Source organism: Lepidochelys olivacea (assembly GCF_965140295.1).
Source record: "Lepidochelys olivacea isolate rLepOli2 genome assembly, chromosome: 18".
Lineage (NCBI taxonomy): Eukaryota > Metazoa > Chordata > Testudines > Cheloniidae > Lepidochelys > Lepidochelys olivacea.
In genome coordinates, this window is record NC_140428.1 from 12846492 (window position 1) to 12873353 (window position 26862).

General features: G+C 54.7%; 1 protein-coding gene and 1 long non-coding RNA gene across 7 annotated transcripts in view; one reads left to right on the plus strand and one right to left on the minus strand.

Moving 5' to 3' along the window:
- Window positions 1-90: 90 nt before the first annotated feature.
- On the minus strand, window positions 91-25978 carry FAM131C (family with sequence similarity 131 member C). Of its 4 annotated transcripts, XM_084651737.1 has the most exons (7): window positions 25865-25978; window positions 13336-13454; window positions 9890-9925; window positions 8775-8868; window positions 2780-2962; window positions 2070-2180; window positions 91-1548 (listed from the first exon to the last, which is right to left on the minus strand). In XM_084651737.1, the coding sequence occupies exons 1-7, from the start codon at window positions 25887-25889 to the stop codon at window positions 1196-1198; spliced, it is 921 nt and encodes a 306-aa protein (XP_084507863.1). In that variant the 5' UTR covers window positions 25890-25978; the 3' UTR covers window positions 91-1195. The 4 variants fall into 4 exon arrangements, with proteins under 4 accessions (XP_084507863.1, XP_084507864.1, XP_084507861.1 ...); XM_084651738.1 differs by lacking the exon at window positions 2780-2962; XM_084651735.1 differs by lacking the exons at window positions 13336-13454; window positions 25865-25978 and adding an exon at window positions 7446-7612 and having other exon boundaries at window positions 9890-10286.
- The window catches only part of LOC311532845, a 47997-nt gene continuing 28758 nt past the window's right edge, over window positions 7624-26862 (plus strand). For 2 of the 3 annotated variants that reach the window (XR_014714457.1, XR_014714458.1), the window contains exons 1-2: window positions 7624-8217; window positions 13357-13503. This is a non-coding gene — a long non-coding RNA (uncharacterized lncRNA). Of the gene's footprint in view, window positions 8218-13356; window positions 13504-18653; window positions 19746-26862 lie in introns of those variants that run through there. The other variant, XR_014714459.1, reaches the window with a different exon arrangement.

Here is a 26862-nt window from a genome sequence, read left to right on the forward strand (position 1 = left end):
ACCATTCCCCCTTCCCTCCTCTCCCTCTCCCAAAATGGGTGAACGATGGTATGTGCCCGAGGGAGGGTGGGGGCAGCCGTAGGGCCTGCCCACAGAGCCATCCAAACGTTTGAGATCAGAGAATCAAAGCCAGCTGTGCACAGCAATTGTGGGGGGTGGGTTTGGAGGAAGGGCCTGTCACGTAATCTAGGTTGAACCTAACCCCATTGTCCCCGAACGGTGATGTGTCCCGGCCCTACTCAAGGCTGCAGCACAGTGATGGGGCATGGCTGTTGGTGTGGGGCGTAACTAGCATCCACATGGCAGCTGGGCCCTGGAAATTAACTATGGTCCTGTAAGGAGGAAGGACCAAACTGACTGGGTTTGTAGCTTTTCCGCCTTTAGGCTGGGATTTGCAAGAGTTTATGGGAACTAGATGGAATCCCCCATCCCTCTGCCTTGATGGAATTTGGGTATCTAACCCCCTCAGGCGCCTTTGAAACTCCCAGCCTCAGAGACCAGGGTGACTTCCTAGTACAAGCCAGCCCCTCACTAGCCAAACGCCAAAGCCCCTGGCCCCAAGTGGCTTGAGAACACATCTCTGCGGCGAGCTGGAATTGCAGGGGGAAGCACAGAGATGCGCTCAATTTAAACCAGCCGGGAGCTCGTCCCAACTACATCAAGACAAGAAGCCAAAGTGTCGTGTGCCGGCTTGCACACAGACCACACGCTCACGTGGCTAGCTGGGAGCGCCACGGATGGACTCCCACCTGAAGCACAGACACTGAACACGCTCAGATCAGATGCTTCCCCAGCTCCCCCCACTGTCCCAGCCCTCGGGGAACCCACCGGGGGACGGAACATGTCTGGGTCTTACAGCGATTCTACTCAACGCAGATCAGTAGCCTTGGCCGAAGGAAAATCGATCTAATCCCCAAACTTGGTGCAAACGGCGACAGTCCAGCAAATGCCGCCTCTAAAGGGCTAGGGCTGCCTATGGCCTGGCAGTCCCAGCCCCCCAGGTAGCCCCAGCGGCCACTGTTAGGAGGGATGCTCTTGGTGGTGCTTTGCCATAGTGTGTCAAACCAATAGCAGCTTCTAATCACTGCTCCCAGCAGCATCCAGGGAGCTGGAACTAGCCCTCTGGGCAGGACCCCTCGCTCCATCCTCAGGGCAACCCCATCCCCACTTCCTGTCCCGAGGAGGGGTGGGAGATCTAGTTATAAAACACTTCGTCCTCCTCCGAGAGGGAGCTGCTGTCCACATCGTGCAGGGAGTTGCTGAGCCGCTTCTGGCAGGCGCTGGTCATGCCCTCCTGCCTTCTCCCCACGCAGGCCTGCTCCTTCTCCGAGCTGTCTGCCTGGGAGCTCCCGGTCTGGGGAGAGCCGTAGGGGAGAGCCCCAGGGAAGGGGTGGATAGAGTTCCTCCTGTCCACTCCGGAGTGCACCCAGGGTATTGGGGAGGTGTGTGTGGAGGAGGAGCAGGCGGGCAGGCTGCCTTCCCGGTTGGGGCTACTTATCACCTGGGGACTCAGCAGCAGCTTCTCCTGCAGGTAGATGCTCTCCAGGTCTGAAAGCAAAGCCGGGGAGGAGAAGAGTGTTTGTGGGGACTCAGCAGGGCAGGCTACTGTCAGCTGGCAGGGCCTGGAGAACGGGCAAGGTCAACACTTTCGGGAGTGGCCACCAATCCTGGGTGCCCAGCTTGAGACACCTGATTCCTTGAGGCACTGATCACCCGCAGCTCCAGCTGGAGTTGCTGGGTCCTCGGTGCATCCAGGGCCCCAGTCCTGCCCTCCGCTCTGGGTGTCACTCTGGGCTTGTGGAAGGGGATCCCCCAGGGATGCAGCATTGGCCTAGTGCAGGGGAGGGGGAGGTGGCCAGGCTGTCTCTGTGCTCCATGGCCCCAGCTGCCCAAACATCCCCCTTGGAGCAAGATGACAGACATGGAGCCAGGGATCCACACCTGACTGATGCAGGTCACCAGCAAGGATGGCCCCGAGCGACCCTCCTGAATCTGTTACATGCAGGGAGGGCTGGGGAGCACCAGGAGCCCTGCAGGGCTGCTCATGGCAGAGAGAAGGGGGAAGGTACCTTGAAGCTGTACGATCTCCTGGGAGCTGCCCCCGTAATTCATTTCCTCATCGTCTAGTGAGGACCAGGCACTCAGGGTGGCTTCGGTGATGGCGAATTGTTCAGCGACCCCTGGGCAGGACCGTGGGAAACCAAAGACAGGTTACAAGGGGAGGGGATTGATACTGGGCCGTGTCCTGAACCTGGCTACACCAAGGTAAATCTGGCATCACTGAAATCAGAGCGAATCTGGTTGAAGAACAGTGTTTGCAGGAGGAGTCTGGCTTGTCCCCTGGCAAACCAGCGCAATTCTATTGCCGGGATGTAGGAGGTCCCAGAGGGGATCCAGCCACGCTCCATCCAGTCCAGTGCCCTGTCTCCAGCCAGGACCAGCACCCTGCTCCCAGGGGGAGGCGTGATATGGGGATCCCGGTATGGAAAGTGCTGGGATCCTCTGGCTGGCAGTGAGGCTGAGGGACCTCTAGCCAGGTCAGGCCCAGGAGTCCTCTGCATGGGTTGCCATTCGGCTGACAGCTGAGGGACACGGCAAAGGCACGGGCCATTCGCCCCAAGGGATGCCCCAGTGCCCAGCCATTTGCAGTGCTCTGTCACTGCCCTTTAGGGGGCGCCGCTGTACAAGCGGAGTCGGTGCTGGTGCATTGACTGCCCCCCCCCGCACAGATTATCCCCTGCAGCGTCATTGGCCTAGTGGCTCCCCCCTGCCCACCCACCTGCTGCAAAGCGTGCCTCCCTCAGCTCGTCCGTGAGGTAGGAATAGTGCTCTTCCTCCATCAGCCACGGCTCGCAGCCCACCTGGGGGGCGCTCCAGCCTTTCCACTCAATGAGGTGGGCCACCCGGCCATGAGCCATGGCAGTGGGCTTGGTGATGTGGTCCTTTATGGTCTGGACTAACCCTAAAGCAGAGACAGGGGAGGAGCTGGACTGAAGTGGGCGGGATTCAGACCAGTGGGATCAACGCGTCACGACTTGGTGCTGAAGGAACATCCTGCATGACTGATCATGTCCATGCTGGGTGGGCATCTGCACTGTGGTAGCCAGCCCCCAGCCAGCCAGCCCCACTCACCACAATCCTCTCCTAAGGGGACACTACAGCAGCTGGCTTGGATATCTGCAGGGGGCTTCCCTAAGGAACTGGTAAGGAATCTAGAGGAATATTTATAAGATGTTGCTTGGTTTGGGATTGAGGGGACTTGGCAGAGCTGTGGGTGGGACCCGAGATGGAGTAGCGAGGGGCTGCAGGTCAGGATTGAGGGGCGCTGGCAGAGGTCTGGGTGGGACCCGAGATGGAGTAGCAGAGGGGTGAAGGTCAGGATTGAGGGGCGCTGGCAGATCTCTGAGTGGGACCCGAGATGGAGTAGCGGGGGGCTGCAGGTCAGGATTGAGGGGCGCTGGCAGAGGTCTGGGTGGGACCCGAGATGGAGTAGCGGAGGGGTGAAGGTCAGGATTGAGGGGCGCTGGCAGACGTCTGGGTGGGACCCGAGATGGAGTAACGGGGGGCTGCAGGTCAGGATTGAGGGGCTCTGGCAGATCTCTGGGTGGGACCCGAGATGGAGTAGCGGGGGGCTGCAGGTCAGGATTGAGGGGCGCTGGCAGAGGTCTGGGTGGGACCTGAGATGGAGTAGCGGGGGGCTGCAGGTCAGGATTGAGGGGCTCTGGCAGATCTCTGGGTGGGACCCGAGATGGAGTAGCGGGGGGCTGCAGGTCAGGATTGAGGGGCGCTGGCAGAGGTCTGGGTGGGACCCGAGATGGAGTAGCGAGGGGCTGCAGGTCAGGATTGAGGGGCGCTGGCAGAGGTCTGGGTGGGACCCGAGATGGAGTAGCGGAGGGGTGAAGGTCAGGATTGAGGGGCGCTGGCAGAGGTCTGGGTGGGACCCGAGATGGAGTAGCGGGGGGCTGCAGGTCAGGATTGAGGGGCTCTGGCAGATCTCTGGGTGGGACCCGAGATGGAGTAGTGGGGGGCTGCAGGTCAGGATTGAGGGGCGCTGGCAGAGGTCTGGGTGGGACCCGAGATGGAGTAGCGGAGGGGTGCAGGTCAGGATTGAGGGGCGCTGGCAGAGGTCTGGGTGGGACCCGAGATGGAGTAGCGGAGGGGTGAAGGTCAGGATTGAGGGGCGCTGGCAGACGTCTGGGTGGGACCCGAGATGGAGTAGCGGGGGGCTGCAGGTCAGGATTGAGGGGCTCTGGCAGATCTCTGGGTGGGACCCGAGATGGAGTAGCGGGGGGCTGCAGGTCAGGATTGAGGGGCGCTGGCAGAGGTCTGGGTGGGACCCGAGATGGAGTAGCGGAGTGGTGCAGGTCAGGATTGAGGGGCACTGGCAGAGGTCTGGGTGGGACCCGAGATGGAGTAGCCGAGGGGTGCAGGTCAGGATTGAGGGGTGCTGGCAGATCTCTGGGTGGGACCCGAGATGGAGTAGCAGGGGGCGGCAGGTCAGGATTGAGGGGCGCTGGCAGAGGTCTGGGTGGGACCCGAGATGGAGTAGTGGGGGGCTGCAGGTCAGGATTGAGGGGCGCTGGCAGAGGTCTGGGTGGGACCCGAGACGGAGTAGCGGAGGGGTGCAGGTCAGGATTGAGGGGCACTGGCAGAGGTCTGGGTGGGACCCGAGATGGAGTAGCGGGGAGCTGCAGGTCAGGATTGAGGGGCGCTGGCAGAGGTCTGGGTGGGACCCGAGATGGAGTAGCGGAGGGGTGCAGGTCAGGATTGAGGGGCGCTGGCAGAGGTCTGGGTGGGACCCGAGATGGAGTAGCGGAGGGGTGAAGGTCAGGATTGAGGGGCGCTGGCAGACGTCTGGGTGGGACCCGAGATGGAGTAGCGGGGGGCTGCAGGTCAGGATTGAGGGGCTCTGGCAGATCTCTGGGTGGGACCCGAGATGGAGTAGCGGGGGGCTGCAGGTCAGGATTGAGGGGCGCTGGCAGAGGTCTGGGTGGGACCCGAGATGGAGTAGCGGAGTGGTGCAGGTCAGGATTGAGGGGCACTGGCAGAGGTCTGGGTGGGACCCGAGATGGAGTAGCCGAGGGGTGCAGGTCAGGATTGAGGGGTGCTGGCAGATCTCTGGGTGGGACCCGAGATGGAGTAGCAGGGGGCGGCAGGTCAGGATTGAGGGGCGCTGGCAGAGGTCTGGGTGGGACCCGAGATGGAGTAGTGGGGGGCTGCAGGTCAGGATTGAGGGGCGCTGGCAGAGGTCTGGGTGGGACCCGAGACGGAGTAGCGGAGGGGTGCAGGTCAGGATTGAGGGGCGCTGGCAGAGGTCTGGGTGGGACCCGAGATGGAGTAGCGGGGAGCTGCAGGTCAGGATTGAGGGGCGCTGGCAGAGGTCTGGGTGGGACCCGAGATGGAATAGCGGGGGGCTGCAGGTCAGGATTGAGGGGCGCTGGCAGAGCTACTTTCAGGATGCCATGGACTGGGATAGCAGGCTGGAACTGAAGTGCACCATCGCCCCTGCCTTGTAACCTGAGACTCAGGCTCCCTTTCTGGATGGTGAAGTGCCCCTGCTTGGGCAATGTGGGGTAATGTTTTTCTCCCAGCGAAAGCGCCCCTGCAGGGCTGCGGCAGCCCTTCTCGCAGCGGTTTTTGCGTGGCTGGGGCTTGGAGCTATTTCCCCGAGGCAGCTGCAGTTTTGCATGTCTCGTTGAGCTGGGAGTTACGTGGCACTTCGCAGGGCAAGCACTGCAGCGCTCTGAGGGTGCACTGACGTGGTATCTAACCGGGACCCTCAACAGAACACAGCAAATCATGGCATTCAAGAGGCACTAGACCCCCGCGGCTGGCTCCAGTCAGCTGACTCAGGCTCGTGGGGCTTGCGTGGCGGGGCTATCAGACTGCAGGGTAGACATTCAGCTCGGGCCCTCGTGAGGAGGGAGGCCAGCCGCGGGTGTTTAACTGCAGCGTAGACACGGGCCCGAAGATGCCACCTTGCACTACGAAGAATTTCTCCAGGGTGAAGTTAGCACTGGTGCAAGGAGCTGGTTAGGCTATTTACCATTGACCCCAGCTCAGGTACAGCACAAGCAGAGCATCTGCCTCTGGGGCCAGAGGGATAGTCAGTCTCCAGGGCTCATTCATTCGATGGCTTTTTTGCTGAGTACCAGCTCTGGTGATAGTCACCAGTTCACTAGGAACTGAACTGAGACTCCTCAAACTCATCATTCCATATGGGCCAGTCTTCAGATAGTCACTGCTCTGAATGACTTGGGCTGGATCCCAGTTTACTGGTGATAAAATTTTGGACAGCTCACCCAGGGGTGATTCCAAAGCCAACTGAAGCCCCTGAGGGAATATCTACATTGCAATTAAACGCTTAGGGCTGGCCTGTGCCAGCTGACTCGGGCTCACAGGGCTCGGACTAGGGGGCTGTTGAACTGGTTTTCCAGGCTTCTCGGACTCTGCCAGGAGCTCTTGCAGCAGGGGAAACAGGAAGAGCTGCCCATCATATGCAGTCATGGCTGAGAAAGAAGCCACTTTTATAAATCCGAGGAAAGGGCAGTGGCTAGAGCATTGGCCACACCTCTGGATGGCCCTTGCCCCACCTGAATTGGGGAAGCAGATAATAAAAGCCTGCAGCTGCTTTCTCTGTAGTGTGATGTGCTTGTTTAGGAGACCAGCTGGCCCAGCCCTAAGTGGATAGAGGAAGAGGCTAAGCATCTCTCCCATGCTAGCCAGTCCCCCTTGATCATTAGCTCCTGCTACTTTGCTAAAAATCACAATTTCTGTTTATCATAAAATTCACTGTGGTTTCTCCCCCTTGCTAAGCCAATAGGAAGCTCCCCGTGGTCTCATGGGATTTCCAGGTGCTCTGGGTCCTGAAGACCTGAACCCTGGTCACAGTGCTGCCCCCGGCATTGCCCCAGCTGTGAGCAGTGTTCCCCCAAATCTGTCTGCTCTGGGTCATCTCCTGAGCAGGTTCTGTCTGTTGTGCTAATTGATGACAGTAGAACATAGTCGCAGCGGGAGGCCATGGCAGGAGAGGCGACTGCCAGGGAGCCAGGGCCAGTCCCATGGAGGGCTCTGGAGACCTTGAACCAGACTCTGTGTTCAGGAGGGAGACGGGCTGCTGTATTTTGTATCATCTGGGGCTTTGTCGGGGCATGTGGCTCCATTCCTAGATACAATGAACTGCAGCGCTCAGGCCTAGAGGTCGGGAATGTAGGGGTCAATGTGGCCAAGTCTGTGTCTGGTGGGATGGGGCATAATCTCCTGGCCAGCTGTAGACGGGGAAGGGCATTATTTTGCCACCCTGGTCATCTGGGGTCTGACAACATCCAGGGGCAGCTGTGCAATCACCTGAGGCCAGGTGTCCCCAGTAGAGGGGGATGATAGAGAAGACGCTAGATCCCCCTTTCCACCACATCCCCTCAGCCACTTGGGCCAGCTTTACCCACCGCTTGCCATCCAGGTGCTGCCCTTGGCTGGGCACGGAGAGACTCGGGTATTGTGTCCGGGCTGCCCTACCAGCTCCCCGAATGGCTCCATGTAGCTGTTGAGTAGGGTGTGGAGGCGGGTTGGGACTGAGGGGCACCAGCCGCGCTGGATGGGAGCCTGGACTGGGCTGGGAGGGTTTTGGAGGCAAACAAACAGATACCCGTGATGCTCCGAGGGGATGGACCGGAGCCATGTCTGCCCCCTCTCCCACCCCATGCCGTGCTCCGAGCAGAATCGTCCTGTCCCCGGCACTGGGGCCCTTTCTCCTCGGTGGCTCTGGGAGCTGGGCCTGGGCAGGCAGCCTGGGGGATGATTCCAGCACTGTCGGCCTTGTGGAGAAAAGAGAATCAGGCCAGCAGGGCCAGCCAGCTGGCGGTTTCCATGGAAACAAACGCCTTATTAATCTCCACTACACACAATTAATTACGCCGGGGGGAGGGACGGTCGCAACGGTCACGGCTGCTGCTGAAAGCAGATAAACTCCCTTCCCTCTCCAGTGCAGAGGCAATCAGAGCCGCTCAGCCTGGCCTGTGGGGTCCGGCTGGTCTCTGGCCTGGGGAGGAGGCTGCTTGTTGTTATGGGCAGCGCTAGCTTCTTGCAAGAGCCATGGGCAGATCTGAGATCTGAAAGGCGTGATGGCATGGACCAGAGGATTTGGATGGCTCTACCCAGACCGAGCAGTGGCCCTACCCCTACAGAACTAAGGACGCTTTAGTCTCGTCAGCCTTCGAGGTCAGGACGTAGCGGCTCTCCATGCGGTAACACAAGGCGGGGTGGTCTGTGCTAGCCAGTCTGGGAGTCAGAGAGGCTCGCAGGGGCTGTGTGTATCCAGCAGCCTTGCTAAAGAATCCCCTTTCTGTTCCCCGGAGCCAAGGCATGGCTCTTGTCTAGCCCGAGGCCCGATCCGGCGGGATGATGGGTGCCTGGGCCCTGGACATCCCCTCAGTGGGGGTGGGGTTAGGCCCCTTCTGGGATCAGGCCCTAGCTCTAGCAGACCAGCTTGGCTACTGGCTGCTCCATTTGAATGAAGAATGAGGAGACCCCTTCAGGCAAACCTGAATCACCATGACTGCTCTGTCAGAAAGCTCCTCTGAGACCGGGATTCACCCCTGCCGACAACACGGGGGGCAGAGAAGCCCTGCTGGATCTCGGCTGGAAGGCTGGCCTGGCTGCCCCGTCCTGCATGTTTGCACCAGCGCTCCTCTGGGAGGCTGTGCTACGCCCGTCATGCCAACCTGGGGCTCAGGGGTGACGGAGCCTGGTGGGAGGGAGGGATGGTCTTTACCTACCCACCAGAGAGGAGGTCGCCAGGGCTGTGATGTTGTAGCCGCTGGAGCCGGATTTGGAATTGGAGAGGATCCCACTGGATGTCTTGAAACATTTCTGCAGAGGGAGGAGAAACGCAAAGGCTGGCAAGACGGGCTGGGTCAGCGGGTACCCTCAGCCAGCCCCATCTCTAAGAGAGGGGACCCATGCAGGCCATGGGCACTCAGGACTCATGATACGAGATGGGTGGCATTCTGCTGTGGACTCGTGGGGGGGGCTTGTGTGACCATGTCTAGTGCCCTCTGCTGCTGCAAACGTGGTTGCAGAAGTCCACGTGCTTGTAACTCCAGGGGCAACTGTAGTTAATCACAGGTTTCAGAGTAGCAGCCGTGTTAGTCTGTATCCGCAAAAAGCCACAAGTCCTCCTTTTCTTTTTGTAGTTAATCATGGTCATTATGGGGTGAACTGGGTTACACAGAGTACTATGGGATGGAGCCACGCTCCATACCTCCCTTACTTTCTGATTTAGTCTGGCTTAGTTCCCCCCCCTGCTCCTCCTCCTCATGCGCTGGTGTGTTGCAGTTAAATAAAGCAGCAAGTTCCCAGCCTGCAGGCCAGTGAGTAGACTTATCTTTGTTGCTGAGCCATTCCTCCAAAACTCAGAGATGTGGGCGGTGGGTTTTTTTTGGGGGGGGCATGCTCAGTGTCCGCCAGGAACCTCCCAGCTGTGTCCCGTCAACAGGGCTGGTTCTACACCCGCTGGCACGGAGTCCTGGGACGGCAAGGGTCTGCAGGACCTTACTATCCCATGAAAGCCCACTGGTCCCATTCACTGTAAGGACCCTGTGCCGGCCTTGTGGCCCACCAGAGCCTCCGCATCCCCGCTTTAGCTGAGCAAAGGCCAGGTGATGTGATCACCTTGAACCTACCCCCTCCACTTGCCACAGTTTTCCAGGGACTTCCAACCTGGACAACCTCCCCCAAAAAGCACAGCTTCTGGCATGGCAGCCACCACATGCATCCACTAGGGGGCACCACTTCAGCCACCCCCTGCCCTGCATTCTCCCAGGAGCTCAGCCGAGGGTTCCCAGACTGTAGAAGCAGAAAATACCCTCAGGGCCACCCAACCCACACTGACCTGCAGAGGGTCCCAGCAGAAATCCATCTGGTTTTCCTAAAATACAGGGGAGGAAATGAATTAAAACCGGTGCCAAACCCAGGGCTCCCCAGCCACAGCCCCCCTTTTGTTGCAGATTTGTCACAGGCTGGAGGGGAAACCGAGATTCCTGTAGCCCAATGCAGCTCTCTGGGGAGGGGACGGTCTTCTCTGTACAGCGCCTAACACAGTGGCTCCTTCTTCTGTCCTTCTTCATCCTGGCTTGTTTTATTCATTCCCCTCCTGTCCCCATTCCCTTGTTCTCCACTCCAGCAAGTCACTGCTTTTGTCTTGTTTTCCTCCTTAACCCGGGTTTGCAAGTGCTACTGTGATAAAATTATTATTAAACAGCTGCCCTTCCCTCTCTGTGGGGCTCTGGGGCGAGACCTTGGGGAGCCCAAGCAGTGTCAGTTCTATGCGTCCTCGCTCTCTTCTCTGCTCATGACCCCTTCCCCTCCCCTGTGCATCCTCTGGCTAAAGGCTGGACCAGGAGTGCAGCCGCCCGCCCAGATCAGCCAGCAGGGTCTCCCCCCACACTCTCCTCTCCCCTGGGGCTCAGGGATGGTTTGAGTGTCTCTGAACCCCATGAACAGCCGAATTAACCTGTCCGGGGAAACGGCCCAACGGGTGTCAGGGCTTGGGGGGGTGGGCAATAGCCAAATCTCTGCCTTTTAAAACTGAAATCAGGTTCATTCAGTGAAAGTCGTGGGAGCGATTGCTGCTGCTGTGCCGGGTCACTGCTGGGATGAGCTTGACAGGCCTCAGTCAGCAGTGTCTTCAGTGTGGGAAGGATGGGCTTGTAGCTAAAACACTCACTGGGATGCTGTGGATTCAGTTCCCCAGCTCTGCTGCTTAACCCTGGGCAAATTACTTAATCTCTTGGAGTCTTTCTGCCAACTATAAAACGATGGCAATCATTTTCCTCGCTTCCAGGGGTGCCGGGAAGATAAACTCCTGACTGTTTGTGAGATACTCCACATATAAGCACCTAGATAGAATCGCATTTCAACGGTCTGGCCAGGACTGTGATGAGAAATGGATAATTCTTTATTCAGACAGCTTGTCTGAAAGACACAAAGCTACACAATTCTCTAAGCGAGTGGGCGGGGAGGGGGGAACAGCAGTACAGCCTAGTGAGCAGGGCACAGGAGTGAGGTATGCCTGCACTTCGAGCAGGAGATGTGCGTTCCAACTGGAGGAGACATACCCAGGCTAGCTCGGACCGAGCCACCCTCATGAGTGGTGGGAGAGGCTACCTGCCCTAAGTACACATCCATCCAAGCCCCAGCTCAAAGTGTGGCCATGCTCTGAGACCCAGGCTCTGTTTCTGGTTTTGCCACTGGTCAGCTGGGTGACCTTGGGCATGTAACTTCACCACCACGTGCCTCAGTTTCCCCATCTGTAAAATGGGGATAATGATACTGACCTCCTTTGTAAACCAATTTGAGATTGGCTGATGGAAAGCAGTAGGGATTATTTTTATTACAGGCATATAAGGGAGAAGATCTGAATTTGGGGATAGGTTTTTAATTACAAGATTTTTATTTCTTCCCCCACCATAAAAGTGGAATTTCCCCTCAGGAAATTACACTGGTTGGAGGTGTAGGATGGGCAGTATTCAGACCTGGACAATGGCAAATTTCAGGGGTAATGTCTGTCTAATCCATCTGGTCTTATACTGCACCCATCACCACAGGATCTGGGTGCCCTGCACACCACTGGCGAGATGGGCCTGGAATGCCCCCTTTCTACTACAACAGTTCTCACTCGCTTTTGATTCACGGCCTTAAAAATAAACAAGTATCCCACAATGCTTTGCAACTTCGGCCACAAAGGATGGTGGGCTTTGGGCTGTGGGAAGAACTAATGGGAGGTTTTCGGGTACTGTGGGTGGGGGCTGCTGGCAGGGGCCGTCTGTGTAAGTTCCGGGGTATCACAGCTTAAAACTCTGGTGTGTTTCATAGACAGCATTCTGCATGAAACTGGCTTGTTCTTTCCCTCAGAGCGGGACAGCTGGACCCCCAGCTCTTTCTAAAGCAGCTCAGCGTCATTGTCTCTGTTTTACTCATGGGAAACTGAGGCACAATTTTTGCTTATTCCTAAAACATATAAACAGAAGTGGAGGTTGCTTGGTGTGGAGGTTAGATTGGGGGCTGTTTGGAACAACCTGCACAGTGCCCTAAACAGCGGCCAGTGAAAGCTTTATACCACTTCTCCCCCAGTGTTCTTTCCACACTGTTTACCCTGCAGCACATTCGTCCCTGGCACAGAGAGACTGTGTCGAGCAGTAGTAACAACACCCAGCTCTGATATGGCGCTTGTCACCGCGAATGCAGGTCAGGGTCATTAACAGATGGGGAAACTGAGGCACAGAGCAGGGAAGTGACTTGCCCAGGGTCACACAGCAGGTTAGTGCTAGAGCGAGGAATAGAACCCAAGTGTCCTGATTCCTAGGCAGGGGCCCTAGCTGCTAGACAGCACTACCTCTCTAACACCCTTTCACACTTGGTGAATGGATGGAGCGCCCTGAACCCAGAACTGGGCTGGCCAGGTAGCAGCAGCCTCCCCTGCCACGCACACAGGGTAAGGTAGTGCTGTGGGTGCTGACCTGGGGGGAAGGCTCCATGGCTTAGCTTGTCAGCTCCTTAAGACAGGGCCTGTCATTCTGTCCCGCGTTTGTAAAGCGCCTCACACAATGGGGTCCTGGGTCCTGACTGGGGATCCTGGATGTTATAATAATAATAACATGGCCCGGTCGGTGCTTGGCCTCACGGAGAGGCTGCCAATAAGCACAGGAAATACGGATCCCTGGCCACTTGGCCTTTGTCTGAGTCACCAAGCTGCTGTTACACGGGCCACTGAACAGCCCGTAGTCTATAATAGCTTTCATTCCCTCATGAACGGGTGAGCGGCTCCCCCGCCTGTAACCCATCCCTGAGTCATCCACACTACGTGCCAGCAGAATCCTCAGAGTGACCTTCTGGGCTGCAGGGAAATGTTTAACCGCCCCCCCCCCCCACACACACACCCTCGGTGACCAGATAGCAAGTGTGAAAAATTGGGATTGGGGTGGGGAGTAATAGGTGTCTATATAAGAAAAAGCCCCAAATATCGGGACAAGTCCCTATAAAATTGGGACATCTGGTCATCCTACCAAAGCATCACAAGCCTCAAGGTTTGTTTGCCAAACAGCAACTAGAAGTCAGCTATAACAGCCACCCTCACAGATCATCAGCAGGGTTCGAACCCAGGTCCTTCAGCAGCACAGTGTAGCTCTTTGGAGCTAGTAAAGTGACTCCACTAGCTAGCAGCGGTAGTACCCTGTTCTTCTCATTGAGGCCAAGCTGCTGGAAGGGGTCACAACACATATGTTGCATATTCCTGTAGCACTTGTGATGATTGTCCTGGGGGTCTGACTCTTTGGTTACCTTGCTGTTGTCCTTCTCCAGGGCAGCTGCGGGCACTTGCTGACTGTCACGGTGAGTGGAAGGAGGGCACTGTAGGTGGCTGGCGATAGAATATTCCTTCTGAGCACTTGTGAAGAATTCTGCAACCGAAGGAGACAAGAGATGGGTGACAGAGACGTGCTGGGCCTGGTAACCCTCCTTCGGTGTCTATTTACAGGGCAGTTTTTAAAGAGATGCTTGGAAAACTGGGGATGGGGGAGATGGAAAATTTCAACTTTTTGGCCCAAAATTGAACCCCAAATCTTTCCATTTGGAAATGGTGCTGCGGTGCCTCATGGGAGTTGTAGTTCAGCTGCCTCATGTCCCCATTCTCCTCTATAGGACAGGCTCTTCAGCCAGACTACATCTCCCATGATGCACCGTGGCCTCGCATGCTGTGCCAACACAGTGCATCATGGACGCCCATGGTTCTGGTGCCCCATGGGATATGTAGTTTGATGGGGAACTTGGCCCACAGAGGTGAATGGGGATGTGAAATACCCAGCTCCCATAGGGCACTGGAGCAGCATTTCCAAATAGAAATATTTTGGTTTTCAGGTGTTCAGCTTTTTGACAAAATGTCACCATTTTCCAGGGAAAGCAGACACTTTTTGTGAAAAATTTTGTTTAGTTGAAGACCTAATTTTCCATCAAAAACAGCGTACATGGAAAATTTCCCACTAGGTGTGACAGAGTGCTAGGGTCTGAGAGCAGACCCAGGGTTCTGCTCGCTGGGGCACTAGCTAGATCCCCCTGGGCTGGATTTAACTGGGGGGATGGGTGCTCAATGGTTTAATTAGGTAGGAGGCTGATGAGCTAAAGAGAACAATCAACCTGCTAACTGACAACAGGTAAAGGCAAGGAAGGAAGTGCAAGGGGGGTGACTAGCAGAGGCTGTGGGAGACAGGATCCTGAGATCTCTGGATAGCGGGCAAAGGGGACTGTTTACTTCCCATGGCATGTTGCTGGACTGGTGGGGGAAATCCAACAAATAACACACAGGTGCTTATAAACTTGGAAGCAACCAGCCTCTTTGGGTGGTCCCGAGGGGGGAGAAGAGAGCCTGTTACACATGCCTAAGTTATGGATCAAAATATGGACATCCCAAATCTCTTGCAGTGGCTTCTATGCCACTTAATACTGTATCTTTCTATTCCCTGTGTTCCTCTCTTGCCCCTGCCAGCTGACAGCCACACGGTGCTCCACAAACATTAATGCTTCGGCCTCACAAGCCCCTTGTCAGTACTGTTATCCCCACTTTACAGACGGGAAAACTGAGGCACAGCCTGCCAGGAGTGTGCCTTGGCAGGAATGGCCACCTCCCTCCCTCCTGCCACAGTGCCCTTCAGTAATCCCAGCCCTTCCCTCAAGAGCTGACCAGGCGGTTTGTATTTTGACTTATTCTGTGTTTGTACAGCACCTCGCACCACAGGGCTGGGCCCTCTTGGCACTGCCTTAGTACAGCTAATCAATAATGATTAGAATTGACAAGCTTATTGTATTAATTAGGCTTGAAAACCGTTAATACATTTACTTAACTGGGCAGCATCGTTCCTGATGATTGCATGTTTGATGGAAAGTCTGGAATAGATCAAGCAAGTGCCGGATGTGAAAAACTCAGCACAGGTGGAAGTTCAATGCAATTAGCAAAAATGCCAAACACAAGATCCTTAGAACCAACGTCCTACGTGTCCTATAGGGAGCAAAGTCCTGGAAATATAAGAAGTCCCTCTAGTGCAAACTGAACAGCGTTGTGTGCAGGTGATAGAATCAGCAATGAAGAGAGCCTAGACCAGGCACAACTACCTACATCACTCGTGCTACAGAAGAAAGGATGGATGGATTTGGAACATTTTTACAAATGCCCAATAATGGCTCCCTAAACAGGTGTTTCTTTGGCAACCCCAGGGCAGGAGACAGAGAGGCCAACCTAGAGTGTAGAACTGATCAATGAAATTGTTTTTAATTGTTCACTTTATTAATATAACTTCATAAGTAAAGTATGATGAATGAAACTACATTCATTCATAAAACCAGGTACCCCAATAACTGGCTAATTGAGTTTCACTTTCAATCCAATTGCTGCGGAAATAGCTGAAACTTGCACTGCTTCAACATTGTAGCTCTGCTCCCTGTTTGCCGTTCCTTACCCTTGTCCATGGTGTAATCCAAACTCCATTTTAACTTGTCCCAAACTCCATTTTAAAATGCTCACTTCATTTTTGCAAAACCCGGCTGTAATCTGATTAGTGTAGTTTAGATGTGGGAATGAGGTATGTATGGATGATGGAATCAACCTCCAGCCCCAGGCTGTCCTGATGAAATAAAGTGTAAACACCAAAGGCTGAAGATGCAGACAGCAGGCCTGACAAAGCAAGAAGAGTCCACCCTCAAAAGAAAAGAGCAAAAGTACAATTGAAGAAACATCAAAGCCAGGTCCCAGGCTGAAAGTCATGTCTGCAATTGACGGGTGATCAGTCACACCGGACCCAGAGGCCGCGTGACACAGCAAGACCTGTAAACTCTGGATTCAAACTAAAGCCTACAAAAAGGATGGATGAGATGGAAGACTTTGGAGGGTAACATTCTGCTGCCAACATGGAAGGGCATCGGTGCATGCCCAACAGAAACCCAGCCCTTCCTTGTTCTCGGCTTTCCTGGCCAGTTAGCCGCCACAAGCTACGAACCCTACGAAAGCTACGAAAGCTACGAAAGCTACGAATTTTGGGATGTATAAGTAGGGGCATAGCAAGCAGCTCGAGGGACGTGATCGTTCCCCTCTATTCGACATTGGTGAGGCCTCATCTGGAGTACTGTGTCCAGTTTTGGGCCCCACACTTCAAGAAGGATGTGGAGAAATTGGAGAGAGTCCAGCGAAGGGCAACAAAAATGATTAGGGGACTGGAACACATGAGTTATGAGGAGAGGCTGAGGGAGCTGGGATTGTTTAGCCTGCAGAAGAGAAGAATGAGGGGGGATTTGATAGCTGCTTTCAACTACCTGAAAGGGGGTTCCAAAGAGGATGGCTCTAGACTGTTCTCAATGGTAGCAGATGACAGAACGAGGAGTAATGGTCTCAAGTTGCAGTGGGGGAGGTTTAGATTGGATATTAGGAAAAACTTTTTCACTAGGAGGGTGGTGAAACACTGGAATGCGTTACCTAGGGAGGTGGTAGAATCTCCTTCCTTAGAGGTTTTTAAGGTCAGGCTTGACAAAGCCCTGGTGTGACGAAGTGGGCCTGTTCTTAATGTTTCCTCCGAATAGTGTGGGGGTGCCTCAGTTTCCCCTATGCAGTTCTTAAGTATCTAGGTGGTGGGGTAAGGGTGTATGGTCATTGCAGAGCCCTAGAGGGCAGGTGTGTGCAGGGGTCTGGACACAGAGAATGGCCGACACCCTGTTTCCTGGCCACTGATGGCCTGGGCCCTTCCCCCCCTGCGAGGTGAGAGCTGAAGGGTTGGAGAACAAAGGAATCAGGTGACCTCCTGGCCCAGGAAAGGAACAAAGCCCAGAGGAGGAGGGGCTGGAGGGAGTTTCAGTTTGGGGCTGGCTGGGACATGGAGTGAAGGGCAGACGTGGTTGTCTGGCTCACGGCCCCCCAAAATGGACCCAGCTGAGGGGTCCCGTTCTCTGCACCTGCAAGCTCTGTTTTAGACCATGTTCCTGTCGTCTAATAAACCTTCTGTTTTACTGGCTGGCTGAGAGTCACGTCTGACTGCGAAGTTGGGGTGCAGGACCCTCTGGTTCCCCAGGAGCCCCGCCTGAGCGGACTCGCTGGGGGGAAGCACACGGAGGGGCAGAGGATGCTGAATGCTCCGAGGTCAGACCCAGGAAGGTGGAAGCTGTGTGAGCTGTGTGTCCTGAAGACAGGCTGCTCACAGAAAGGCGACTACCCCAGAGTCCTGACTGGCTTCATGGGGAGCAGTTCCAGAGCATCGCCCAGGGACTCCGTGACAACTGGTGGTAGCGGTGGGACACACCTGCCCTCTAGGGCTCTGCAATGACCATACACCCTTACCCCACCACCTAGATACTTAAGAACTGCATAGGGGAAACTGAGGCACCCCCACACTATTCGGAGGAAACATTAAGAACAGGCCCACTTCGTCACACCTGGCTGGGATGATTTAACTGGGAATTGGTCCTGCTTTGAGCAGGGGGTTGGACTAGATGACCTTCTGGGGTCCCTTCCAACCCTGATATTCTATGATTCTATGATTCTATGATTCTAACCCAAGCCACGAATTCAAGCTACATTCAGGACTGGTAACTATCCAGCAGCTGCAGAACATTTGATGTGTGTGTGTGTGTGTGTGTATACATAGGTATTAGATATGAGTTATTGGTCTTAAATCCAATTGTGTTATTATAATAAACGAGACCTCTTGTCTTGTCCCCTGGAACGATCCTGTGCAGTTTTGTCTGTATAACAAGAGCACCCGCATAGCACGATAATGGCTGAAGGAGTGTTATTGCACCCAAATATAAAAGTGATCGGAAAATGAGCCCAGGATGGGAGTAATTGGGCTGTTTGCCTGATGCACCTAATCGTGTGGGCAGGCTGATGATGATGAGAAAACACCTGCCCTTAAAGCTCTGGGAGCTAGGACAGAAATTGACACACCTGGTCCATACAACAGATACATCAGGTACAACTCCGACCCATGTAGCCACACGCCAGGGCAATCAAATAGAGGAGAATTACCCGAGCCCACTTAGACAGCTCCCAGCCATCGCTAATTCCATCCCCAAAGGCCAAGAAAGCCCATGCACCCACCACGATTCCCTGCACATCAATGCATTTGCAATAGTTTGGACCAAGAGGAGAACAAATTTTAAAGTCGAGAGCCCTTCGTGGGAAATGCCAGGCGCCAGCTCTCGCTGTAAAGCAGTGTTTGTGGCCCACAAAATAAATTGCACAGCCAGGCAAGCAGCAGGAAAAGCTCAGGAAGACAGGCAGGGAGGTGAAGTGTAACAGAGATGGGCAAAAGCCATTGCAAGAGCCTGCGCTCTTCAAGGTGACCTGCGTTAGGAGATATAATTGGGCCCTGAGCCCTCTAATGCTGGGATGGACACAAGGCCTGGAAGACAGCTTTGGATTTTTCCTGTTTGGTGCTTATTTTGCATTCCAAATTCGGGTCTTGCCTACTCTAGGTTTCCAGGGCGACACTAGGTCTGGTTGGAGACCTGGTCAGATCCGAGCCTCAGGAGTGTCATGCGAGTAAAAGCTGATTAACAGAGGGGGAGGGAGGTGATTTTGTTCAGACTCTTTAAACCGGTTGGCTTTGCTTTGTGGCAAACAGGCATTTGAGTCAAACGCATGGCAAACGCTTGGGAACAAGCGCATCTTTGCTAAAGCTCTGACACCTTCTCTGCTGCAATTAAAGACCGAAGAGCGCTGACAGCTTCCGTCTCCAGGATCTCCAAGGAGCGCTCCAGCAGAACCAGAGACGAGCAGACATTTCAAAGGGACAGAGTTTAATCATCCTCAGGAAGCAAAAAGGCCACAACTACGTCCCCTTCTCTCTTCACAAGGCCCCTGGGAGCAGTCTGTATTCAGCATTAGCATGGGGCAGGGCTTTGTGCTGCCTTGTCCTTCCCCAGCAATGCTCATCAACGTCTGAGTGCACAACCAGTTTTGCCTCCGTCCCCACCGGCCGTGCGCTCCCAGGGATTTGCTAGGGAGAGGATCGGCTAAGGATGTACACTCTCCACAGCATGGTCCTGTGCTCCTACCCCAGCGAGTGTGGCGTGTTCAGAGAGCGTTGTTGGGCTGCAGCTATCCAGCCCGGGAAACTAGCAGAGCTGCTGATGGACCCGGCTGACAGTGCTGAGCCTGGAAAAGGGAGCCCATGGCCCTGTTCTCATCCACCTGCTCAGGGAAGGTGTCCCCTACTCCCGGACCCACACTCCACCCCAGCCAGCTCAGAAGGCACCTTCTCCACATCTGCCCCTGTTATGATCTCTGTCTCACCTTTGCTGTGCCTGGTGCTCTGCAGGCCAATGCAAGAAGACAAGCTCCCTGCTCTGATGAACTTCGGATCTGTGAGGCCTCGCAAACTCCTACACCCCCGTCCCATGACTGCCTGATGGGAGCAGCCCCCATTGCATCCGTTGGGATTAGCTCACAGAAGTAAACATGACACCGCCGGAGTGAGCATCTGCATGCTCAGCCCCTTAGGGTGCAGAGAGGCGAAGCAGTGCAGGCAGGTGCAGCGTTGCCAACTCTAGTGATTTTGTCACGAGTCTCATGATAATTATTGTTTCCCGTAAAGCCCCAGCTCCTGGAGTCAGGTGGATCTGTGATGATTTCAGCCTTCATTCTTAAAGAAAAAGTAAGTTTCTAGCACTCATGGCTGCGAAAAAAGCTTCAAAATGTGACCCCTAAAGGCTCAAAAGCAGAAGGCAAATAAAAAGAGCTCCAAATCTATTATTTTTATATAATCTCATGATTTTCAAACCATGATTTCTGGTGAGCCTGACGCGTGATTTTTCAACCTCTGGGGTTGGCCCTCCTGTAGGTGTAGACATACCTGCCCTAGCTTTGTGATCTAGCCAGCAGGGCCCCGAAATGTGAGTATGTATCCGGAGTTCCAACCAGGCTGTCCCAGAGCCCCTGCTGCTACATCTTCATGGCTATTTTCAGCCGTGCTAGGCAGATCAAAGCTATGGCGACCTACGCTGCAATCGCACCTCTGATTATGGGGTCGACGTACCCTATGTTTGACAACTCTGGCCGTGTGCATGATGCACACGAGGGCCAGGCGCTCATGGATGCAACAGGGAAGGCCTTGGCTTGTCTAGACTTGGGTTTGGAAGGCATTAGCTCACATGGGGTAGGCTTTAACTCAGCCAGTTTAAAACACGTTGACGGCACATTGCCTTGTTAACACATTAGCTAACACCTTCCTGACCCTAGTCTAGACAGGACCTCAGTCTATATATGAACCTGTGTGTACCCTTCTACATAGGGAACCTAGGCAGGCTTAGAACAACTCTCCGTGCTGGGATTTGGCCAGGGCATGGTGGTCCAAGCTACAATGACACATGAAGCCACCTAGAGTCAGTAAGACACTGTTCAGAGCAAACCCTGCCCTGCAACCTGCTGCATTTTCCATCTGATTTCAACATCTGCCTCATAGGGTGACCAGATGTCCCATTTTTAAAGGGACAGTCCCGTTTTTTGGGACTTTTTTTTATATAGGTGCCTATTACCCCTCACCCCCTGTCCCATTTTTTCACAGTTGCTATCTGGTCACCCTACCTCATACCTTAAAAATCTCATCCGCTTTGAGAACCTGGTGGGCGGCCGCCTTGCCTTTCACAGCTGATTTTATGTATTTTATCCCCAGTTCCTGAGAAGCCATTGGCACTTCCTCCTAGAAACCATGTTCTCATGCCCAGCTGCCCCCTTGGCACCTGCTTTCAACTCTGGGCCCTTGCCTGCCCCGCTGAAACCCTGGAAGCTTCCTCAGCGGGAAGCCCTTGTCCTCCCTCAGACAGTGCAGCCCTTTCACAGCTTTGACTCTGATGCTCCCAGCTGCCTGACAGTGGGGAGGAATATAATGGATGCAGGAAATTAGCTTTCAAGTGTGATTCTGCTCAGAGACATGCCTTGATATAAAGGGTTTTGTGAGGCTCCATGTTTATTTGTCCTCAAAGGTACTTTGGAAAATTTCAGGCACCTCAATACCTTTGCGGATCTAGGGCTTGGTGACTCCAGACCAAATGTGTCCCCTTTCTGAGTAAAGAGATGAGGTCTTTCTAGCTGCCGGCCCTGCAAACTCCTGCCGGGCTCTGAGAGTCACGCTGGGGGTTCTCATCCTTCTCCCCAACCATCGCCAGTTGCAAAGGGTTAGCTGGCAAATTCTACACCCAGGTAGCCCCCTTGTCTTGAATGGGTTTGCACAGATGGGGCTGATAGGAATAGAGTGGCCAGCTCTGTGGATGAAGTGGGAGGCAGAATTGAATCCAGCTCCCCCTGTGCTGGCTCCTGCAGGGCGAATGAGAGCAAAATGTGGTTGTGTCCCTGAAGCGAACAGGTGGGAGTGGCAATGCACACGGGGCGGGAGTCTTGATCGCCCTACGCCTCATGCACTGCAGCAAAGTGGTTGTGAATGGCTCCCATATGCAAATGGTCAAAACCACCTTGGTCCTGCAAGTGGTTCAGTCATCTGGAAACTGGTGAAGTCTGAACAGATCAGGACTCCTTGAACCACCTCAAACGGGGTCCATGTGATGGCTCTCTAAGCAGCTTAGCTGAATTGGGTTTTTTATTAGTATTTATTATTTGTATTTTCATAGCAGGGCCCCACTGTGCTAGGCGCTCTACAAACACAGGAAATCTCCCCAGTGGAGATGGTATCTTGCAATAAAGTCACCCACTCTGGAAAACACGTCAGAGAGGAAGGGGAGAATTTCTCAATTCTGGGAGCACAAACTCAGGACTGGGCTTTTGGAGATCTGGGGTCTAGTCCCAATTCTGCTGCTGGGTGACCTTGGGCAAGTCTCACCCCTGCTCTGTACCTCAGTTTTCCCATCTGTAAAATGGGATAATAAGACTGCCGTCCTGTGTACCGTGCCTGGAGATCTATTGGTGAAAAGTGCTAGCTAAGAAGTAGGTGTTATGAAGCTTACTTAATTTTTATGCCAAATCTCTTTTCCAGCTTCTGGCCCCCTGTATAGCCTGGCTCCTTGTGGCACAGCTGAGAACACCATGCTGTGTGTATTATCAGTCCCTTTCCATGGCTCCTTTGCAAGCTGCACCTTGCAGCCCGTGATAACGAGCCTGCTAGAGCTCTCCCTTTCCCCATCCTTCTCCCCAGCAACTAATCTCCCCCCAGACTCCCAGCGGGCAGAGCCCTAGCTGCCTGGCACATGTCCACCTAACAGGCTCTGCAGACAGTAATATTATTAAGTGTAACTGACGGTTCTGGGTGGTGAGTCATAGACACAAGTACAGTGTGCCACTCCTGCCCAGCCTCACAAGGCCACATCTAGGGAAGGATGCCACAGGCTGACGCTAACGGCCCTCGGAGAACAAAATTCCTCTTCTCTACAGATATTTATAGTGAGTGTATAGGGGGTGTATATGCACAGTGCCGTGGGGTCTGGTGCAAACCAGGGGCATTTCAAAGGCTTTGCTTCTCCATAAGCAGTCTCTCCTCTGCAGGTTTCGGCAGCACTTAAGGCTTTTGTGTACACACACACACACACACACACACACATCTATAACTATATAAGTGTGCCTGGATCTGGTTAAAAGAGAAACTGGAGCTTTCCAAATGGAGTGGAAGCATTTAAACATCCAGCTCCCCCTGGAGTTGAACCGCACCAGATCTAATCCATCTGCTCTGATGTGGGTGGGTGGGTGTGAAATTAGAAGTGTCTGTAACAACCACCCACTAAAAGGAATTGCAAAATGTTGGTGTTTTGGGATTATGTAAAAGAAAAATTGGGTTGGCTTTCCTTCTTCTTTGGGCCAGTGTTGATCTGGGTGGATTTGCATTTTCTGAAATCCCGTTGTAACTGGAAAAGTGGACTATTTTTATCAGGCTGGTTATTGTCATTGAATTCTGTGAGTCTGACCTGAGATTGGGACTCTTAGGGGTGTCCTACCCCTGGTAGCATGACAGAGATGTAGATCTCAAAGGAGATCAGTAGCATTGCCTCCATTTTACAGGTGGGGAAACTGAGGTACAATAAGGGGCAATGACTTGCCCCAGGTCACCCAGTAGAACCACGACTAGAACCCTGGTATCCTGAAGTGCAGTCTAGCACTGTGTCCACTAGGCCACATTGCCTCCCTTAAACTTACACCACTTAAGTGACTCACAGATATTTACAGTTTTCCCCTCACGATGCTCCTGGGAGGCTCAGTGCGAGTGTGGACCCTTTTGTCCTTGTCACCCAGGGCCACCTGGAGCTGAGGCCCTATCAAGAATCCTGGTGTGATAGGACCATGCCAGCAGCCAAGAGCGAGCTGTCCCCTTGCTGCCTTGAAAGCAAAGGAGGACACGCGCTGAGACATACAGCCATGCAAAAGCCCGGCCATGCGGACTGTTTGTACCTGCACCGTTTGGCTGTGAAGATCCTGAGGGATTCATCCAACATACGTGACTCAAGGGAAACTGACAATGGCTCCGTGGGAGGCATGGCTGGCTTCCATGTCACTCTCAGGGCTAGGCTGATCTCGATGTGCAGCCCTCACAGTGTAAGATGATGTGTGCAGTGACAAGGGCCTGTCTCGGCCTAGCTGTGCGTTCGGGGCCACGTTGTCAAAAGAACTCCACAGGCGTGGAGAATCTGGCTGATGGAGCTCTCTGGAGAATCTGGCCCTGGTCTGATTTGGCTCCAGTGTCTCCTGGACTTTGTAACAGGCCTTTCACCTCTAGTTTGAATTCAGATCAACTCAGTCATGACTTAAAAGCTGGCGCTATCTCAAGGCTGGCGTGGCATGAGTGTTCCCACGAGACTGATTTCCACACCCTACATATCACCTGCACAACCGGCAGCCTGCAGGAGAGAAGCCAAGTCCCTGAGTGGGCCCCGCCCTCACCAGTGGCTGCCTCTGGGTTGGCAAGGGCGTGTTGGCAGAGGAGGGTGCAGGGCATAGCTGCACAGGTGTTGTAGCTAAGCAGAATTCCCTATTGCTACAGGCCTGTCACCTGTACTGGCTGCTTTTCCCCCCACACCTCTTCCTCTAAGCCCTTCCCATCCCAATACCACAAGGGCCCAAGACCTCCCCATCAACCTCCCCGTGATCGTCCATCAGTCCAGGAGGAGGGAGCTGGATGGGGAGGTCTCTGCCAGTGGGAGCCTTTCTCCATCCCCTTGTCCATCCAGGCAGGGTTCCTATGCGCAGCATCCACTTTCTGCTTGGCCTCCTTCTTGGCATGGTGGGTGCAAGTGTCCTCAGCTCCGTGTCCCCTTCTGGATCCCTTGCTTTGCCCCTGTGACTTGTTTCGCCATCCCGGTTTGTTCATTTGTTGTGCCCAGTATTCAGCTGATTTCTGGGCCCTGGGGTCCCTCCCTTGCCTGAGGGCCTTCCGTTGCTTTGATGGGCTCTGCCCACCAGTCCCAATCACCAAAGAGGCTCCAACCTTTCACCAACACCCGACTCACTTTAAAAAGCAGCCCAGTAATACATGGGGAAAACATGCCGACACCGGCTTTCCTTGTGCATTATACAGTCTCAAAGACCCAAGGTCTTCACCACTGGTTCTTATTGGCACAGGGAGGCTAGTCCCAGTGTGCAGCTGGATATAGTCCCCTCCTCCATGGCGATGTGCACTGCTGGACCATTAGAGCACTGTACCCCAGAGGTGGCTGCATTTTGGCGTGGGATGAAACAATCATTACAAATTGCTTTGCAATGCAGCTTTTAGGATGAAAGCCTCTGTTATAAGGGAATATTTCCTTAGAAAAATATGACTCTCTGGGCTGAATTCAACACAAGTTGCACATGGAAGCTGAGAACTGGCCAGGGTTTGTGGGACTAGAACCCAGAACCCTGTCTCCCCTGTTGTAACCCCATACCCAGGTTGCTTCAGGGCTGTTTTACCATCTGAAATCACCCTGGGGAATGCATCGGAGAGTCTGGGCCCAATTCTAATCCTATGTATGCTGGCATAAATCAGGAGTAATCCCACCAATCTCAATGGACTCACACTGGTGCAAACAATTGGGACCTCTAGCTTGATGATGCTCGCTTCCGTCAGTCTTCCCACCTAGCACCAAATGCCTCCCTTTATTGCCTGCTCCTCCCTGAGTGACTGTCCTAGAGACGTGGCAAGTTGTCACTGCCCTGGGGTTGGAAGACAAGTGCCTGACTGTCTGCATGCAGCAAGCCAGGAGCTGCCGTGGCAGAGTCTCTGTCTCATCCTGGCTGTGCAGGGCAGGGCTTGACCGAGATGCCAGGAGGCTGGGGTTTGGGAGGGGGAGATTGGGAGTTTGATGCGGGTCAGACCAGGGCTCCATTCAGACAGTGGCTGGAAACAAAGGTGCAAGAAACCCCCTAGTGGACACAGATGGAATAACCTGCCTTTAGGGGAGGTTTCTGCCTGACCCATCTCAGTTAGTGTCCTGTTTATGCCCTGGAGCATGGGGATTTTTACCGAGTACGTGAGTGAAGCTCTAGCCAGTGTCCGAGGGGAGCCTTGTAGTAAAGGCAAAAGCTAAATGCCCCACCCCCAGGTCTGCCCCCCCAGCCAACAGCCCTCAGCTAGCAGGGAATAAAGCCATTCCCTTCCTCCTTGTCCTGAGTCTCTGTTACATTCAGTAACACCCCCACACACAAAAACACACACACGTCCAAGGGACTGGCTGGCAAGGCGGGGCATGGGCAGACCCCCATGGGGAGGCAGACACTAAGTAAACAATCCTTGGGCTGGAGAGCAGCTGCCTTTGGATGGCAGGTGCGAGTCGGCGGCTCTCTCCCCTCCCCCTCTCCTTCCAGCCCTGGCTGGCTCAGCCCCCCTGCCCCACCCCTCCCTCCGCGGTGGATGGCACTCACCTTGGGACACGCAGGACCCCATCATGCGGGGCTCCTCTTCAGCCCCCTCTTGGACAGCTGGAGGCTCATCTCTTCTCTCCCCAGCTCATCTGTTCCCAAGCCAGCTCTGTAGCCTGCCCAAGGTGCGGACAGAAGACCCACCTCCCCCCCAAAGCCCCCCCGGTTGAATTTTTTCCTCCTCGGCGCTCACTTCCTCCTCCTCCCCTGCTCCCCCCTTCCCCAAGTTTGCAGGCGACTGTAGCACTGTCTCCGGCGAGCCGCAGGGGAAGAGGAGGCAGGCGGCACAGCGCGCGGAGGAGAGACAGACGGACGTGCACACACAGAGGGGAAGAAAAGGCAGCTCTCTGCCAGTCAGGGCTCCTTGGGGGATTAGCTGGGCTTTAGCCACCTCCCCTCTCGCCTGGCTGCTCTCCCCACCAGCGCTTGCTGGAGCCGGGGAGCTGTGGGGGGCCCTTTGTCCTTCGCCGCCCATGGAGAGGAGCCCACTTGTTGCATTCCCTGAGAGCACTGGCGGGCCTGTTTCTCCTTGCCCTGACCCCAGGCGCTGCCTTGACCCCTGAGTCCAAGGAGGGTCAGGCTCAGAGGCTCTGCCCTCCCCGAGCCGGCTGTGATGCTGAGGGGGGTTACAAACTGGCTCCCGACAATGTAACAACAGTCCCCCCTCCCGCCCCCAGCTGTGACTGAACCACTTTGCTGGGCCCCCAAAACTGCCACTTGTCTCCGCTGACTGCTGAGATCAGCATGCGGGATGGGGGCTTGAGTGACCAGGGCCTGGGGGCAGTGGCTTCTCAGCGAGGGGGGAGAGGGGGCTTTATGCTCGAGTTTGCTTTCCACTCCCTGCACCTGCCCCATGAGTTGCACTTTGCTGCTTCCAGGGCAAAGAGGGCGGCTCACCCCGTGGGTCTGGTATTCGCTTGGGGAGAGGGATTGTGTGTGTGTGTGTGTGTGCGCGGGGGATTTGCTGAATGTGGTGGCTCCTAGGGAAGGCAGAGGGGGTT

Coding starts and splice junctions, on each gene's coding strand:
- FAM131C (XM_084651735.1), bottom strand. CDS start 10,124: ATGAAGAAGGACAGAAGAAGGAGCCACTGTGTTAGGCGCTGTACAGAG. Junction 8,869..9,889: donor TCTGCTGGGACCCTCTGCAG/GTCAGTGTGGGT, acceptor CTCCCTCTGCAG/AAATGTTTCAAGACATCCAG. Junction 2,181..2,779: donor GGAGGCACGCTTTGCAGCAG/GTGGGTGGGCAG, acceptor GGTCCTGCCCAG/GGGTCGCTGAACAATTCGCC.